This window comes from Heloderma suspectum, chromosome 7 (genome assembly GCF_057233095.1).
Source record: "Heloderma suspectum isolate Gila_16-S chromosome 7, 16-S_ref, whole genome shotgun sequence".
In the NCBI taxonomy this organism is placed as follows: domain Eukaryota; kingdom Metazoa; phylum Chordata; class Lepidosauria; order Squamata; family Helodermatidae; genus Heloderma; species Heloderma suspectum.
This window is the reverse complement of record NC_139464.1, coordinates 87,466,156-87,483,575: the sequence shown is the minus strand read 5'-3', so window position 1 is coordinate 87,483,575 and position 17,420 is coordinate 87,466,156. Positions and strand designations below refer to the sequence as shown.

The 17,420-nt window shown below is 41.6% G+C and overlaps 1 protein-coding gene across 1 annotated transcript in view; it reads right to left on the bottom strand.

Moving 5' to 3' along the window:
• The window catches only part of CPED1 (cadherin like and PC-esterase domain containing 1), a 153,479-nt gene that overhangs the window by 50,802 nt on the left and 85,257 nt on the right, over window positions 1–17,420 (bottom strand). The window contains exons 15-17 of the mRNA XM_084811823.1: window positions 15,175–15,219; window positions 14,292–14,478; window positions 10,483–10,651 (exon numbers count right to left, since the gene is read on the bottom strand). Coding sequence (XP_084667949.1) covers window positions 10,483–10,651; window positions 14,292–14,478; window positions 15,175–15,219 — 401 coding nt within the window. The remainder of the gene's footprint in view (window positions 1–10,482; window positions 10,652–14,291; window positions 14,479–15,174; window positions 15,220–17,420) is intronic.

Sequence of the window (17,420 nt, the reverse complement as noted above, 5' to 3'; positions counted from 1 at the left end):
ATGGCCCACAAGGGGGAACAGCATTCCCAGGTGAAAAATACATGGTGCTAGAAGATCAAAATGTATTCATGTTGTAACCAAAATTAACACTGATTGTCAGAAAGGAGAAGGAGGTGCCAAAACAATTTCAGGTATAAATGGCTTCAGCTGGCAAATAATACATTTAAATCCTGATCTTTAAGAATTCAGCTTTGCCAGTCCTTGCAGAAGCAGACAGAGGATAAGGCAATAATTCATTTCAGAAATGTTAATGTGTGCTGGAGAGTTACATGCAGCTATGTAACTGGATTTTAAACTCCTGGAAGAGACCAGGCTAATTTTCCCCCAATGGTTGCTTGTGAATGTATATAGTTCAAAGTGGTAACAGCTTCATTGCAATATCTTGAAGCAGCTTTGCATGTTTAGGAATTTTAGTGCAACCTTTTCCTAAGTAACATTCTCCATTCACAAGCCTGCAATGCAATAACCAAGGAAACACACACACACACACGGTAATTTGCTTGCCATACACTTGAGCAAATTTTTATCTTCCACAAAGCGCTTGGTGCCTAAAGTAATAAGCGAAGAAAGGAAGGGAATAATAGTGGTCTTGACCCTGCTGTTACTCAAGCTAGTATCACATCCATTTCATTTCCATTTTCCTTTTAAGGCATTCCCTGCTGGTTTATAGTAGCTTGAGCACAGCCTGACCTTCTATAGTTTGCTGCAAGCTCTTTTGAGTCCTCCGCAATACAGTTATACTAAAGAAAAACGTTCCGGTGATTTGCCAGGCTGGAAACTGATATTCCAACCTTAAATGTATTTGATTAAATGCACCATTTATTTCAGTTGCATTTACTTGCAATCCTAAACAAGCTTAGGATTTCACCCCAAATGTTCTCTGTGAAGCAGCATAGAGAGGCTGAAACAAATTAGAACTGTTACTTGACTGAGTTCTAAACAGCCCATTTCTCTCTCCAAACCTCCCCATGAGCTATTGGTTGATAACTCAGCACTAGTATTATGCAGACAACTACTTTTTAGATCGTAAAATCTCTTCCTTTTGCTGTTCCAGACACTTGGAAGTAGGAAGTTCTCTTCCACTCTTTTGTCATCTTTTTTGCACTGCTCTCTTATTTCACAACCCCTGAGCTAATCCTGCTATTGTTCCTATTAGCAAGTTTAAGCAGGCAAACTTCAAACAGAGTAGCAGTGGGTCACAAGGTTTAATGGGCACACAGATAATAATCTAAATTACATTTCTAGGACTGATGGACCAGACAGGCTTAGAGGGTAACTTTACCAGCTTTCACTGTTAATCAGAAAGGATTGTGTGTCTCAGTGTGTATCTGCCTTTGCCTGCCTCCCTGAGGGGCAGGGCCATGGGCCTGATGAACAAAGGCAGCTGCATTGGCTTTCGTCTCTCCTGAAGTTCGTTGAGGAGGCTCAAACACCAAACGCTCATCACTGTGAAATCATCCACCCCAAGCTTCCAGATTACTATACTCAGCAAAACAGTTGTTGCCAATTTTCACAATCTGTTAACACTTAGGAACTTTGCATACTGACAGATCCTCTTTCACCGTTATTGTGCATATCATCAAGGGGAAAGTGAAGCAGGCTACTTCTCATTGTCTACTGAGTTCAAGAGTGATGACTTGGGAAAGGCTCAAAAGGATTCAATAACTGCATGTTCTAATTAATAGACAGGGCTTCCTTTCTAGAGAGGAGAAATAAGCCAAGCAGGGGAGGATGAGTGAAATTAATATTCCTACAAATGATCATGTTGGTTCTTGCAAACACATGGCAAAGGGTATGGCGAACAGTAGCTGACATTGAGCTGGTGTGGTTTTTATCATAATATATTGTACATAATATCATAAAAGTACATATATTTTATCATAATTGTACATAATTATGTAAAATGTATTAAATTTTACATAATATATAATAATATATAATAGGAAGCAGCATACTTGTGTGACCCCCTTTTGTTTTCCTGATGCTGCTAAAGAAAGAATATCATCATCATATATATTTATAAGTTCTATATCTCTTTAAGATTTGAACCCAGGATTTATTTGGTTACTAGCCCTACTTTATCAACAGTGGCCTATTGTCATTATTTCCAGAAAAATTATTAATAGTGATCCTGCCCACTGCCCTACCTGCAGCGCAGTGTGAGGAAGGGAGTGCAAGCCAGTGCTCATATTGTGGGGTGGGGTGGGGCAGATGGACTCTAGTTTTTTGTTGTGGCCTCCAATCTACTGGTGTTAGAAGGCTACAGGAGACCCTGATTTGACTAAAAGTGGCTGGAGTCAGAGTGCAGGATCTGAGAATTGAATTAAGGGTCCCCTAGTCATGCCCATCATCCAAGTACTGGTACAAGTGTATATGCCCTCCCTCTACTGAACCAGCATGTCCCTTCCATTGCTGGCCATTCATGTGGGAACAGCACATTAAAATATGGCTGATGTGTGTCAAATCCAATGTGCTAAGGTGAAAATTGCATGGTCAAAGATGCGCACTGGATTTTATATGCATAGGGTATGCAATGTAGGTCTGCCCCCCCGTGGGCACTGGAATGTGTGTTGTTCCATCATCACAGGCTGCATTCTGATGTGCTTTCCCTGTACGGTTAGCCAGAGCTTGGAAGGCAAGTACGCTCATCCTCCTCTTGATGTGAGGGGTCTGATCAGGGATAAAGTCTTATCCTGCCATCCTATTACAGCCAGGAAACTACCGTGATGTGGGGCCCATTCCCGTCTTTCAGAAGATATTCCTTTTGCTTTTCTTGTGCATCAAACATGCTACTTTTACAAAAGAATGAGTCTATAGGTAATACGGAGGGCATCTTGTGTTCATGTATTTTGTATCTGGAAATATCATGAATGGTTTGTGGAGTCCAATGCCATGTTCTAAGTAATATTTTGCTTCTTGGTTTCTTAGAGTTAACACGAGAATGGCCTTCCCATAATGTCCCTTCCTTATGTTTATGTAAATGTCTTGTGATGACCTTCAGCCCTGCCAATTTCCTGCCTTTCCTTTTTTATTGTCACAGTGGTAGCCTCTTAAAAAAATTGGCATATCCATCCATTTACTAAAAGGTATGTGCAAAGACGGGCATGATAAAGGACAAAGAAGGCAGGGACCTTACAGAAGCAGATGAGATTAAGAAGAGGTAGAAATAATACACAGAAGAACTATACAGGAAAGATCTTAATGTCCCTGATAGCCATGATAGTGCAGTCACTGAACCTGAGCCAGACATCCTCGAGAGTGAAGTCAAGTGGGCCTTAGGAAGCATTAGTAACAACAAAGCTAGCAGAGATGACAGTATTCCAGCTGAGCTATTTAAAATCCTAAAAGATGATGCTGTTAAAGTGCTGCAGTCAATATGCCAACAAATTTGGAACACTCAGCAGTGGCCACAAGACTGGAAAAGGTCAGTTTACATTCCAGTTCCCAAGAAGGGCAATGCCAAAGAGTGCTCAAACTACCGTACAATTGCACTCATTTCACATGCCAGCAAGGTGATGCTCAAAATCCTACAAGCTAGGCTTCAGCAGTATGTGAACCAAGAACTACTGGAAGTACAAGATGGGTTTTAAAGAGGCAGAGGAACTAGAGATCAAATTGCCAACATTCGCTGGATCATGGGGAAAGCAAGAGAATTCCAGAAAAACGTCTATTTCTGCTTCATTGACTAAGCTAAAGCCTTTGATTGTGTGGATCACAACAAACTCTGGCAAATTCTGAAAGAGATGGGAGTACCAGACCACCTTACCTGTCTCCTGAGAAACCTGTACGAGGGTCAAGAAGCAACAGTCAGAACCAGAGATGGAACAACCGATTGGTTCAAAATTGGGAAGAAGTACGACAAGGCTGTATATTGTCGCCCTGCTTATTTAACTTATATGCAGAGTACATCATGAGAAATGCCGGGTTGGGTGAATCACAGGTTAGAATTAAGCTTGCCGGGAGAATTATCAACAACTTCAGATATGCAGACGATACCACCCTAATGGAAGAAAGCGAAGAGGCTCTAAAGAGCCTCTTGTTGAGGGTGAAAGTGGAGAGTGCAAAAGCTGGTTTGAAACTCAACATTAAAAAAACGAAGATCATGGCATCTGGCCCCATCACTTCCTGGCATATAGAAGGTGAAGAAATGGAAGCAGTGACAGATTTTATTTTCTTGGGCTCCAAGATCACCGCAAACGGTGACTGTAGCCATGAAATTAAAAGACGCTTGCTCCTTGGGAGGAAAGCTATGGCCAACCTAGACAGCATAGTAAGAAGCAGAGACATCACCTTGCCGACAAAGTCCATATAATCAAAGCTATGGTTTTCCCAGTAGTAATGTATGGCTGTGAGAGCTGGACCATAAGGAAGGCTGAGCGCCAAGGAACTGATGCTTTCGAACTGTGGTGCTGGAGAAGACTCTTACGAGTCCCCTGGACTGCAAGGAGGTCAAATCAGTCCATCCTAAAGGAAATCAACCCTGAGTGCTCATTGGAAGGACAGATACTGAAGCTGAAGCTCAAATATTTTGGCCACCTAATGCGAAGAGAAAGGTGACTGGAAAAGACCCTGATGCTGGGAAAGATTGAAGGCAAAAGGAGAAGGGGACGGCAGAGGATGAGATGGCTAGATAGCATCACTGATGCAATGAATATGAACTTGAGCGCAAGCCGGGAGAGAGCAGAGGACAGGAAGGCCTGGCGTGCAATGGTCCATGGGGTCATGAAGAGTCGGACACGACTGAACAACAACAACAAATGATGCGAATTTCTTTTATTACGGGAAGGTTAGTTCCAAATTTACACAGTTCTAGATTCTTAACAATTCAGCAAAGAACAACAAGCAGTATTTCCCCACATCAATTTCCCTTTTGACAGTGTTTGCACTCAGTCCTTAAACTGCTTTTTTCCAATTTGAGAGTTAAGGAGCATACTGGAAGCTTAGGGGGCACCTTTTGAATCTGGGCCATTCATCAGTTCAAGGATCACATATTTCTACTTTCCTAGGCATCATTAGGCTTGCTAGGATAGGATGTTGTTAAGTATATGAACCACAAAAGAAAGGAGGGGGAGGGGGAGCAGGAAGACAAAGTTAAGAAGATTAGGAGATATTCATGAAAAATATCTGCAGTGTTGCAAGCAACCAACTACCCTGACATGAGTAGCACTCTGCAATAATGACGAATGAGATCATAGCCAATTATAAATGCCTCATCCCTATAAGAAGAACAGAGGAGAAAGGCTAAAAGCCACACAAAAAAGGGAGCTTAAAGGGAATTTAAATTAGTTAAGTGGCACACAGAGTTAATCCTTCCTCAACCTGCTGGTAATTAATGAAAATAGTCTGCTGGTGTCATTTCATTCATTTGTAATCAACTGCAAAAACACATCCAGCATTCTCAGATATATGGTCTCTGAGGTTTCAGAGTCTAGGAGATGCAGCCAAACCAACGAAAACACACAAAGAAACTTGCCCTAAAAACAAAGCTTTAAAAAAAAATGTTTCAAAGAATAAATGAAAATGAGTGACATTTCCCTGTGACATTTCAGATGAATTATGTGATTCTCAGAGTGTCTATCTGTAAATTCGCATGGGTACACGTGATTCATTTCACATGCTTCACTCTATTGTATACATGGCCTTTATTTGGCAAGACGATACTGCACCAGTAGGGCCATTTTTTAACCCATAATAGCATATATAAAGCAAACAGCATCATCTGACTGAAAGGAAGTTTTGGGGGGACAATGAATCCACCTGAAAATGGCTAGTGAAAACCTTCTGGTTCTACATTCTGTACAAGAATTGTCATGTCTCTACCTTGCCTGCTTGGTCTGAGTGTCCTAGTATAAAGACAGTCCATGAAGGGAGAGGCATTTAATTTATTGAAGAAATTATGCCACTCCATTTCATTATCTCCATTCAGAAGACCACACTATCCCAGGAACAGGGACAGGGACTTATAGTTAAGAGCTTAAGAAGAGCCCTGATGGATCACACCAAATGTCCATCTAGTTCAGAATCCTGTTTCAACAGTGGCCAGTCACATGCATTCAGGAAGCACACAAGCAGGGCATCAAGTCAATGCTCTCCCCCATTGTGTGTTCCCTAGGAATAGGTATTCTGTCAAATCTCCCCAGATGAACTGCATCCTAGAGTAATAAAGGAACTGGCAGAACAACACTCAGAACCACTGTCTATTCTCTTTGAGAAATCATGGAGGATGGGGGAAGTGCCAGATGACTGGAGGAGGGCTAATGTTGTCCCTATCATCAAAAGGGGTAAAAAGGAGGAACCTGGGAACTACAGACCAGTCAGTCTCTCTGACATCAATCCTAGGGATGTATGAATCCCCTTACCTGGAGTCCACGGGGGGGGAGGCGATCTGTTCCTTCCCCCCGGAATCCTCGCTGGCCGGCTCCGCTCCGTGGTAAATCCACGGAGCTGCTGGCCGGCTCTGTTCCTCAAGTGATACGGCCACCATTGCCATGCCGTATCGCTGCTGAGCAGAAACAGGAAGTGATCTGGATGCAAATGGTGTCCGCTACGCCGTTTGCGTCCCTGTTTTTTCACGCGACAGGCTACGTCAATATCTGCATAAATACAGATGCGTAGCCTATCGCGAGGAAAAACAGGGATGCAAATGGCGTCGCGGACGCCATTTGCGTCCGGATCACTTCTTGAACGGAGCCGCCGGGAGGGAAGATTCGGTCCGCGTGGGTCCGGGAGGCGGAGTGAGTACATCCATTCCGCCACGGACTCCGGGACTCATTTGAGTCTGTGGCTGATTCCGTGGACATCCCTAATTATTCCCTGGGGAAATTCTGGAGCAGATTATAAAGCAATCCATCTGTAAGCACCTTGAAAACAATGCAGTGATTACTCAAAGCAACATTGGATTTGTCAAGAACAAATCCTGCCAGACTAATCTGATCTCAGTTTTTGATTACGTAACCTCCCTTGTGGACTGTAGGAATGCTGTGGACATAATATATCTTGACTTCAGCAAAGCTTTTGACAAAGTGCCCCATGATACCCTGATTAGCAAACTAGCTCAAAGTGGGCTAGATGAAACAACAATCCGGTGGATCCACAGTTGGCTACAGAATCGGATTCAAAGAGTGCTTATCAATGAGATCTTCTCAAGCTGGGGAGACGTAACAAGCGGGGGTACCGCAGGGCTCAGTCCTGGCCACAGTGCTCTTCAACATTTTTATTAATGACTTGGAGGAGGAGGTGCAGGGAATGCTGATCAGATTTGCAGATGACATAAAACTGGGTGGGATATCTAATACCCTGGAAGACAGAAACAAAATTCAAAGTGATCTTGATAGGCTGGAGCACTGGGCTGAAAACAACAGAATGAAATTTAATAGGGATAAATGCCAAGTTCTGCACCTAGGAAAAAGAAACCAAATGCACAGTTACAAGATGGGGAAGACTTGGCTCAGTAATACTACAAGATAGAAGGATCTTGGAATTGTTGTAGATCACAAGCTGAATATGAGCCAGCAATGTGATGTGGCTGCAAAAAAGGCAAATGCTCTTTTAGGCTGCATTAATAGAAGTATAGCTTCCAAATTTCATGAAGTTCCCCTCTACTCACCACTGGTTAGGCCTCATCCTGAGTACTGTATCCAGTTCTGGGCACAACACTAAGAAGGATGCAGGCAAACTAGAAAAGGTTCAGAGGACAGAAACAAAGATGATCAGGGGACTGGAATCAAAGCCCTATGAGGAGAGCCTGAAAGAACTGGGCGTGTTTAGCTTTGAGAAGCGAAGACTGAGGGGAGATATGATAGTGCTCTTCAAGTACTTGAAAGGTTGTCACAGAGAAGAAGGCCAGGATCTCTTCTTGATCATCCCAGAGTGCAGGACACAGAATAATGGGCTCAAGTTACAGGAAGCCAGATTCTGGCTGAATATCAGGAAAAACGTCCTAAATGTTAGAGCAATATGACAATGGAACCAATTATCTAGGGAGGTAGTGGGATCTCCCACACTGGAGGCATTCAAAATGAGGCTGGACAGCCATCTGTCAGGGATGCTTTGACTTGGATTCCTGCATTGAGCAGGGGGTTGGACTCAGTGGTCTTACGGGCCCCTTCTAACCCTTCTATTCTATGATTCTAAGTTACATGAAAGTTACACACTGAGTCTCTCCAAGCTCCACCTCCCAGTACCTGATTTTATGTGTCCCTTATACAACAGCTACAAAATTATTTGGAATATGATGCTAGAGACATTGGGCCTAAGTTGTAATTACAATTTTTCTTTCTTCCTGAGACAAGAAGGCACATTTTAAATATAGTCCTTTCAGCCTAACACAAACTAAACATAAAGCCTACAACCTCTTAATTTACAGGAAATGCAGTCCTACAAAGTGGTATAATACAAACTACAGGAAACCCAAGCCTCTTAAGATGCCATCATGGCTCAACAGTTTATCCCCTGACTAATTTGCTTTTAATGAGGATATTATAGGCACTGTAAAAAAGAGAAATAACAATAATTTGGTACTCTTAGGTCCTGCATGGCTTTGGAACTGCACACTTCTTTACTGAATAGCCTTGAACTTAATCCAGGATTACTCAAAACGTATGAGGATTGTTGGCAGACTGGAAACAACATCCCTAGCTCTCCCTTTGTATTGTAACCTTCATCACGGTATCAGCTTGCAGTGAAACCTGAATATCCTAACAGGATTAGACATGAAAGAAAAGAGTCTCAGGATTGGACTTTCAACTGAAACCCTGCTGTGAGAAAGACCACGACACTGTCTTTGACCTTTTCCTTCCTATGCATGAGTCCAGTTGTGCCTAGTCAAGTGTGTAAAGAAGACCTCATCCGTTTGCTCTCTGTTTATCCTTTTGCTCCTGGAACAGGTGTCTGGTTACTACAGAGAAAAAAAGCATGGAAGTCTCTGATCTCTGGCACAGGCAAATCCGGCCAGCATGAGTAATGTACTCCTGCATAGAAAATACACGGTCAGTACAAGATACAAACTATGAAGAATTTCTTGTGGAATCTGACCCTGTAAACTCAGATTTGAAGTATTTCAAATACTGACCCTGTAAACTGGCCAAATATTTCAAATAACTGACCCTGTAAACTCAGATTTACAGTTTTTTTTTTGTTTTTTTTTTTTACAAAAAACACACTGTCAGTACAAGATTCAAACTATGAAGAATTTCTTGTGGAAACTGACCCTGTAAACTCAGATTTGAAGTGAAATAAAAGCCATCATTAGGTAGTATTTTATTACATATGTTATGATTTCTAAAATGTATTAGTTGCCCAACAGCTAATTGTTCTTGGTAATAAAAACACAAATACAATGCAAGATCGGTTAAAAGCAGCAGAGGCTGAAACAGGCATCGCAAGAAGTGATATTTCTGAATGGGACAGTTGGTCCCCGGAAGGGTGTGCCTTCATTAGAAGTGATACAAAATACCATCTGGGATCCAAGGAGCTAGGTCAGGGCCAGGCGCACCCAGAGGCTTGGCTTTGCCCAGTGGCATTGCCGCCTTCAAACCACAGGCCCCTGTACCATATCACAAACTGCTTTTGGAAGACCTCCCTTTTCAAAGCAGTTTGCAATGTGGCCTGGGGGCCTGCAGCCCAAGAAACACAAGCCCCTGGTTGCATGGAAATAGTGATGTGTTTAAAGTCACCTGCCAGATGATCACAGCTCACCATCATCTTTTTATTATCACCTTGAAAAGTCTTCCTAATTTTGAACACTTCTATAATAAAGCAATTTGAACTGAGAAAAAGTTCTGAAAATGAAGTGCTTTAAAAAAATAATAATCAAAAGGTCACTTACGCTCAGACAGTCAGGAAAGTGATGCTGGAAGCCTCTTCCCTGTCTGCTAAGCTTTCTGCATGCAGATAGGAAGCTTCAGACAGCTGGTGCCTCTAGGTCAATATTGTCTACACCGGGTTTCCCCAACATGGTGCCCTTCAGATGTGTTGAATTACAAGTCTCATCATCCCCAGCCACTGGCTATGCTTCGAGGAAGATGGGGGTTGTAGTCCCCACATGGTCTACATTGACTGGTAGTGGCTCTCCAGGGTTTCAGAGAGGAGTCTTTCCCCATCCTACATTGAGATAGCAGGGATTGAACCTACGACTTTTTGGATGTAAAGCATGTACTCTTTTCCAGTGATCTATGGTCCTTTATTGTGGGGGCTACTCAAATGTGCAATCATCCACATGCCCATGGAGATGCATTTGTCCATGAGGACTTGCAGAAGTAGGAAGTCTTTACGACAGGTTGAAACTGAAAAATAGACATTGGAAGAAGGAAAAAAAATTGGCTAAATCAGCAGAGGCAAGTGAAAACTCCTGATCTAATGAAAAAAACAAAAAAGGGGAGAAGCACCACAGAACAACGGATTCCTTCAGTATACAAGAATACATGAAGTGGCAAGAATTAAGGATAAACTGTTTTTTGTTTTTGTAAAAAATAAAAAAAATACCTGCACAAAACCACACAGCATGAAGTCATCAAACAATGGCAGGCTTGGACGGTCTTCTCGATAAATGATGATTTTGTAGATGCTCACAACCTCATGCAGTGATTGAGATCCATCTGTTACCAGAATGTTTACTCTGTTTATTCCTAGGCCAAGAGGGTAAGTTGAATCACTGTTAGAAAGGAGGGGGTGGGGGAGAGGCAAGAACAAAATGTCAGTGAAAAGACTAACTTCATATATCAGTTCACTTTACAGGTATAACAGGCCGTAAGAGCGTTAGTTAAAATGCTTTTTATTTCCTTTATATATGGTAGATGAATTTATGATGATATCCAGAGCTATCTTTCTGTTCCTTCCTTCTTTTCCTCTGTTCTTACTAATATTTCCAGTTGTCTTAGAGCTATGTCTGCCCGGATGTGAGACACTGTGTGTGAAGCTCAATATGCAGAAGACTGAACTGATTGCATCCCCTCCTAAAACTTTACTTTCACCTTCTTTTTCCCCAATTGGCCTCACCACTTTTAAGTGTTATCTTTGATCATTCACTTTCTCGCCTAGTTCATGTTTCTGCTCTAGCTATTGTTTGTCAATTCTCTCTATAATATTTCAAAAATTTGTTCTTTTTTATCTACTGATTCTACTAAAACCCTTATTCAGTCTCTCATTCTAACTCATGCTAACTATTGTCATGTTTTGCTTATTGGTCTTTCAGTTGTTGTTGTTCAGTCGTGTCCGACTCTTCGTGACCCCATGGACCATAGCACACCAGGCCTTCCTGTCCTCTGCTCTCTCCCGGAGTGTGCTCAAGTTCATATTCATTGCATCGGTGATGCTATCTAGCCATCTCTTATCTTTTGTCTCTTCTCCTTAAGTTTTCTTTCTTTGCACTTTAATTATGTTTCCCTTCACTAGCTTCCTCTGTTTCATATTAAGTTTTTAACTTCTTTTACAGAGTAATCTTAAGTTGGTGGTGGTAGGGAGAGGTCCATGTTGGAGCAACTGGGCCACTTCCTAAGCCCTGCCATCTCATCCCAGCAAGGGCAGAAGGTGAAAGGTGGGGAAGAGTTTTTGTTCCCCTTTTCCTCTTTTCCCCCTCTATCTGGAGGTATGTTGGGGGAAAGAGTAAACCTGGAACCTCCAGATCCTCGGCCATCTCCCACCAGGGCTTCCTGGGGGCATCTAGCTCAACCCTGGGAGAATCAAGATCCTAGAGTAAGTGGACCTTGGTTCAGATCCAGTAGGGCTCATCTTATTTTCTTATGCTTCTTTTTATCTCTCTTTGTTGCTTTGTTGCTTTTTCTGTTCTCCTGCTCATTTTCTCTGTTCATCAGACACTAATATCCTTGCTACACCTTGAGTGCTGTTTCTCATCTCTGCCTTCTCTCTTGTGGCCCCTTCCTGTCCCTTTAGTTGACTGGCTTTCCCACTGTCCCACTTTAAGAAACCATAACAAAAATCAATTTTCTCTCTTTTCTTTTTTTCACTGAATAACTTTTCTCCTGTATTATAAACAATCCTTATACAATTTCATACTTGTAGCATTAAATTAGAATCATTGTGAAATGTATCACATTTTTAAAAACAGCAACAACAATTATTTAATTGGGGTCACTTTGCCCCCAATATCAGATTAGTAAAGTGCTTTAAACAAGTGTAGGAGGGTTAAACTGTACAGAAAAAATAACAGTGTCAGTAATCATATGAAAGCTGACCCAATTTTAACTGATACAGGGTTCAGTTGTTATAAAAATTTAGATGTCATAGGTTATCACTAAATATGGGATTCAGCTTCAGTTTGGGCACAACAGCTGACAAGATGATTGTCAATGTTGCCAAAAGATGTTTAAGTCAAATGAGATTATTCATGTCAGCTAGCCCTAGAAATTGCTCGCTAACCAAGCACGAAGGGCCATTGAGCCTGTCACTTGAGGAGAATGTTTGCTCCAGAGTGCTACTCCAATGGCTAAGAGTTAAAGAACTAGAAAGTATCTCTCAGACAAGCACATCAAGCACATAATGCCTCTCATCCTTGTATTTTCTAAATATTTAGGCTGGTATTCATCACTCACTGCAGCCATCTTGTGTTGCAAGCAGACTTTTGTGCAATGCACAATTTCCTAACAAATTGTCATACTCCAACAAAAAGCAGTTAATACGTTAGATATTGGCCCGGACACTAGGATAGCATTCACAGGAACTTCTGCAGCTTGAATTCTTATGGATGTGTAAGTTCTATGAAAGGCATTCCCCTCACACCATGAAGAATTGTTGCATTCAAAGTATTACCAATATTCTCACCCCCTCAGAATGATCCAGAAATTCCACCCCAGTGATGACCAAAGACACCATTACTTAATTTATTTAGGGTGCAATCCAGTGCATGTTTAGGCAGAAAAAAACTACTACGAGTCCTAGTATTCCATAGCCAGCCATGTATCCTGTTTCAAACATCAGACAGTTATGATAGCATATATCGTATAAGATATATATGTATTTGTGAAAGCTCTATGACTGCAAACATAATAATATGTTTGCAGATAATTAGCTACAATGCATTGGGTCCAAATGTGGTCATAATTAGGACAGACCCATTGATTTCTACTTTAGATCTAAAGATTTCTACTTTAGATATGACTAAGTCTGGATCCAATCCATTATATACAGAGAGAACATTTTATGTATATATGAAATTGCATACCCAAGCAACCATCCCTACTCCCACCTGGCCGAATCATGTTGGATGGGGCCACTGCACTGATAGGAAAAAATGAAGAAAAAAATCCTGTTGCCCATGAAGATCCCATGGGGTTCTCTCTCTGGACTGTGGTTAAGTGGCTTTTGAGTGACCCTCACATTTCATTTGCATTATTTTCAGCAGAGAAGCTTATTTTAGTTCTTAAAACTCCAGGGTAGATTGGTACCAGATTACCAGATTGCACACTGGTAATTGATTTATACTTTTGGTAAAACGAATACAAACTCTATGACAGACGGCTTTGTACACACATTTGGCAACCTTATTTCTGCAGGATTTCTGGCTACACACACAGAGCCACACATGTACAGTTTGTACGTGCACAGGGACTGTAAGAAGGTACAGTGACCATGCTGGGGCGGGCTTGCTGCTGCAGTTTTGTCTTCCCCTGTGCCTGTTCATTGTATATGCATTCAGTCATGTGAAGAGTGCTATGGAGTTAGGGCCAACATATATGAGCAAGGTGCAACACAGGTGCTACTTCAACAGGCACCATATTGAGCAAGAGTGGGCAACAAGTGGCCCATAGGCCGCATGCACTCCCCTGGCCCTTTTTGTGGCCCCCACATTCCTGCTGGCGATGACATTTGGTGGGGCATTGGTGGCAAAAAAAGAGGCTATTTCCTTTAAAACAAGGCACACAGGGAGTGTGATTTTGTTTGAAAACACTCCCCTCTCCGTGTGCCTTGTTTTAAGGGGAAATTGTGGGTGTTTTGCCGCCACAGCAGTACCAACTTTCAGCTGCAACAATTGCGGCAGCAGGGGGGGATGCGCTCCCCTGGTGGGTTCTGGAGGGAGGAATCGGCCCCTGGACTACAGTTGCCCAGCCCTGATGTAAAGGCTGCTTCACATGGCAAAACATGAAGGAGCATGCTTTTCTCCATGCTGTCATGGAAAACTGCTAAAACCAATGGGGAGTTGCTCACTTGAACAGCTTGCCAGTTGCTTCCGTATGGCAGCATTTTAAATGGCCACAATATTACAGCTTATCAAGTGCACAAGCATTTAGATATCTCTATTCCATGCCCTTAGGATAACAACCCATCATCCCAAGTACCTTGGTCCTTTCTTCTCATCCAAGTGAACTTCACACTGACAATTTGCAGGCTCGGCTCTAATCTTTACTGTCGCTACATCAAACGGAACTTCAGAGTAGTATTCTTTTATCTTTGGGTCAAAATTAGGATTTAAGTCCAAATGTGGACTGGTGAAGATCTGTCTAATATGAGATAGGGTATCTTTATCTGTTAAAAAAGAAAGAAATCCAATTAAAACCCAAGGATTAGTAATTATCCCTTATTCTTGCTACATTCAGTTTATTGTTCCTTCTGCCAGGCATTTATAGTTTTTTGCATATGAAGATGGGTAAGTTTTTTAGGTTTCAATAAGCCAAATTACATTCCATGGGCAGTTCCACAATTCTTCTTCCGAAGCCACATTTAGTAAGAATTACAAACAAAAGACTTAGAACAATTAATATGGATTAGAGTGGAAAAAGCTTTTTCCATTGATTAATGAAAATGTTTGTGATGTTGATGATAAGGAGGAATACTGGTAACCAACCAATGATTGGTGGTTACCAGTAGTACTTTTATACTTTTAAACGTTTTATATTATGTTTTACCATCTTGTTATATTTTATGGTTTTAACTTTTGTGAACAACCCAGACAGCTTAGGCTATTGGGTGGTATAGAAATTTAATAAATCAGTAACCATATTAGAAGGGGACTAAAACTGGACAGTAGTCTATTCTGTGTTAGATCTGTAAATCTATCCTAACTATTCATTTTACCCAAACAACTATAGTTTGCCAATGGTAAAGTAATAGGCATAAACAAAATCATTCCTCAAAGGATATACAAATACGGGATGCAATCTTGTTGAACTGGCGCCACCTGTTGCTAAAATCTTAGGTTTTGTCAGTACAGGTTTGACTTACCATGACTGCAGTGTATTTCTTTAGCCAGATATGGAAAACTAAATCCTAAAAGATAAACAAACACAATTTAGGATGGTTTATACTACATCCACTACATACATCTGCAAATGTCCCATACAAATGTCATGGGACATTCCAAAAATGCTAAAAACCCTACCGGTATTAATCAGTAAGCTTTGATATGTACCCTTTGTTTTCTAGAAAACTACCCTTTGTCTGCCTTCAGGCTGGTCATAAAAGAGGGAGATGCTGTTGACAGAGTAGCAAGATAGGATGCCTTGAATAAGCAGACTGATAACTAAATCAAAATCTGTTTATTGTGGTCCATGACCAACCTGAAAAAGCAAGATATTCAAGATATATATATATATATATATATATATACACACACACACACACACACACACACAGACATATAGACCAACAAGATACAAAGATGTATAGATACAAAGATGTATAGAGCAGTGTACCATCCACGCTGAGCAAATAAAAAAGATGTTAACTGAGCACTCAACTGTAACAGAAAAAACTTAGCAACGATTCCAGTAACAACAGTAATGGTGTCAGCCAGGGGTGTCGTTTAGATAGGGCTACCTGGGCATGGGCCCCAGATCTGTTTGAGCTGTGCCCTGGATTGTTTAAGCTGTCCTAATTGCCATTTTTTAACATTTTCCCATTGACTTGCATTGGAAAACAAAAACGGCCATAATGTTTTTAGTTTGTATGATAAATACATGAAATTTGGAGGCTTGGTAGCCCCCATGGAACTGATTGAATCTGCCAAATGTCAGGCAGTTAGGTCCAGTGGCTTTGAGCTGGTCACAGGTAAAGTTTGCTATTTTCAAGAAAATGTGTCAAAGCAAAGAGCTCTATTTTTTTTGTGCTTCCACATATGTGCATGGAATTTGGGGACCTGGAAGCCCCTATAGAGATGACTGAACTTGCCAAAGTTCAGACAGTTAGGTCTAGTGGCTTTTGTGCTAGCCACAGGTAAAATTTGCTTTTTTTCCAACAAAACCTGTCAAAGTAAAGAGCTATAATTTTTGTGTGCTTCCACATAAATTCATGGAATTTGGGGACCTAGCAGGCCCTATGGAGCTGACTGAACCTACCAAATTTCAGACAGTTAGGTCCAGTGGCTTTTGCGCTAGCCATGCGTAAATTTTCCTTTTCTCAAAGTCTAAAACAAAAAGTAAAAACTGTCCAATCACCCAGGGGATTAGAGATCCTAATCAGAAGGTGTTTAAGGTGACCATTAGGAGGTCACTATCCCTAATCTCTGGTGTAGAATTTTTTTGAGGTGCAAAAAACCTCTCCCCACTACTTTTCTTTTCTGCTCTTACATGCCCACTGTTGGGAACTTGCCTGCAATGAAATTTTGAAGAGGGAGAAGGAAGGGAAGAAAGAGCTCCATGAGAAATACTGGTATTTCACACAGCATCTGATTTTACTGCCCCGAACTGGAACCTTTGGCTTCTGCAGAAGTTTAGTGGCTTCAGTACAGCAAAGGATCCAATCAGCCTCCACAAACTTCTTTCTCCCCCTCCACTTTAATTTCCCCTAAATAGCTGTAGGAATCAAATAATCCCAAAGGGAGGGTTAGGACTATGTGGCGTCATGATCGAGAAACTGCTGGAGCTTTTAAATAGGTTCTACAGTTTTTAAAAAGCTAGAAAAAGCCCTCAGCGACCTCACCTCATAAAGTTCATTTAAGTACGTGCAATCCTTGCAAAACATACACAGCCTCCTAAATTCCTCTGAAGTACTACCTCTCTGAAAGAAGCCACTTGGCTTAGGGAATTCTGTCTACTCCTCACCCCCGCACACATTTCCAGTCACCATTCTTCGCCCCTCCCCTCCCCTCCCCTCCCCTCCCCTCCCCTCCTCTTTCTTTCTTTCTTTCTTTCTTTCTTTCTTTCTTTCCCTTCTTTATTCTACCCAGAGCATATCTTGGGGAACTCTTAAAGGGAATTCTCTTTGGTGGACAAGAGAAGTTCTGAACTGTATTTGACTTTATACAAACAGACAAGAGGGTTGGTTTTCCTCCTTCTCACTCAAGCCTTTGAGAAAAGTGGGTTCACATGGTTGTAGAGAAACAAATCTGGGGCTGTTTTGTTTGTCAGTTGCCATTATCCAGCAATAGGAAGGGCTGTAGCTCAGTGGTAGAGCACATGCTTTGCATGCAGATGGTCCCAGGTTCGATCCCCAGCATCTCCAGGTAGGGCCAGGAAAGAATCCTGCCTGAA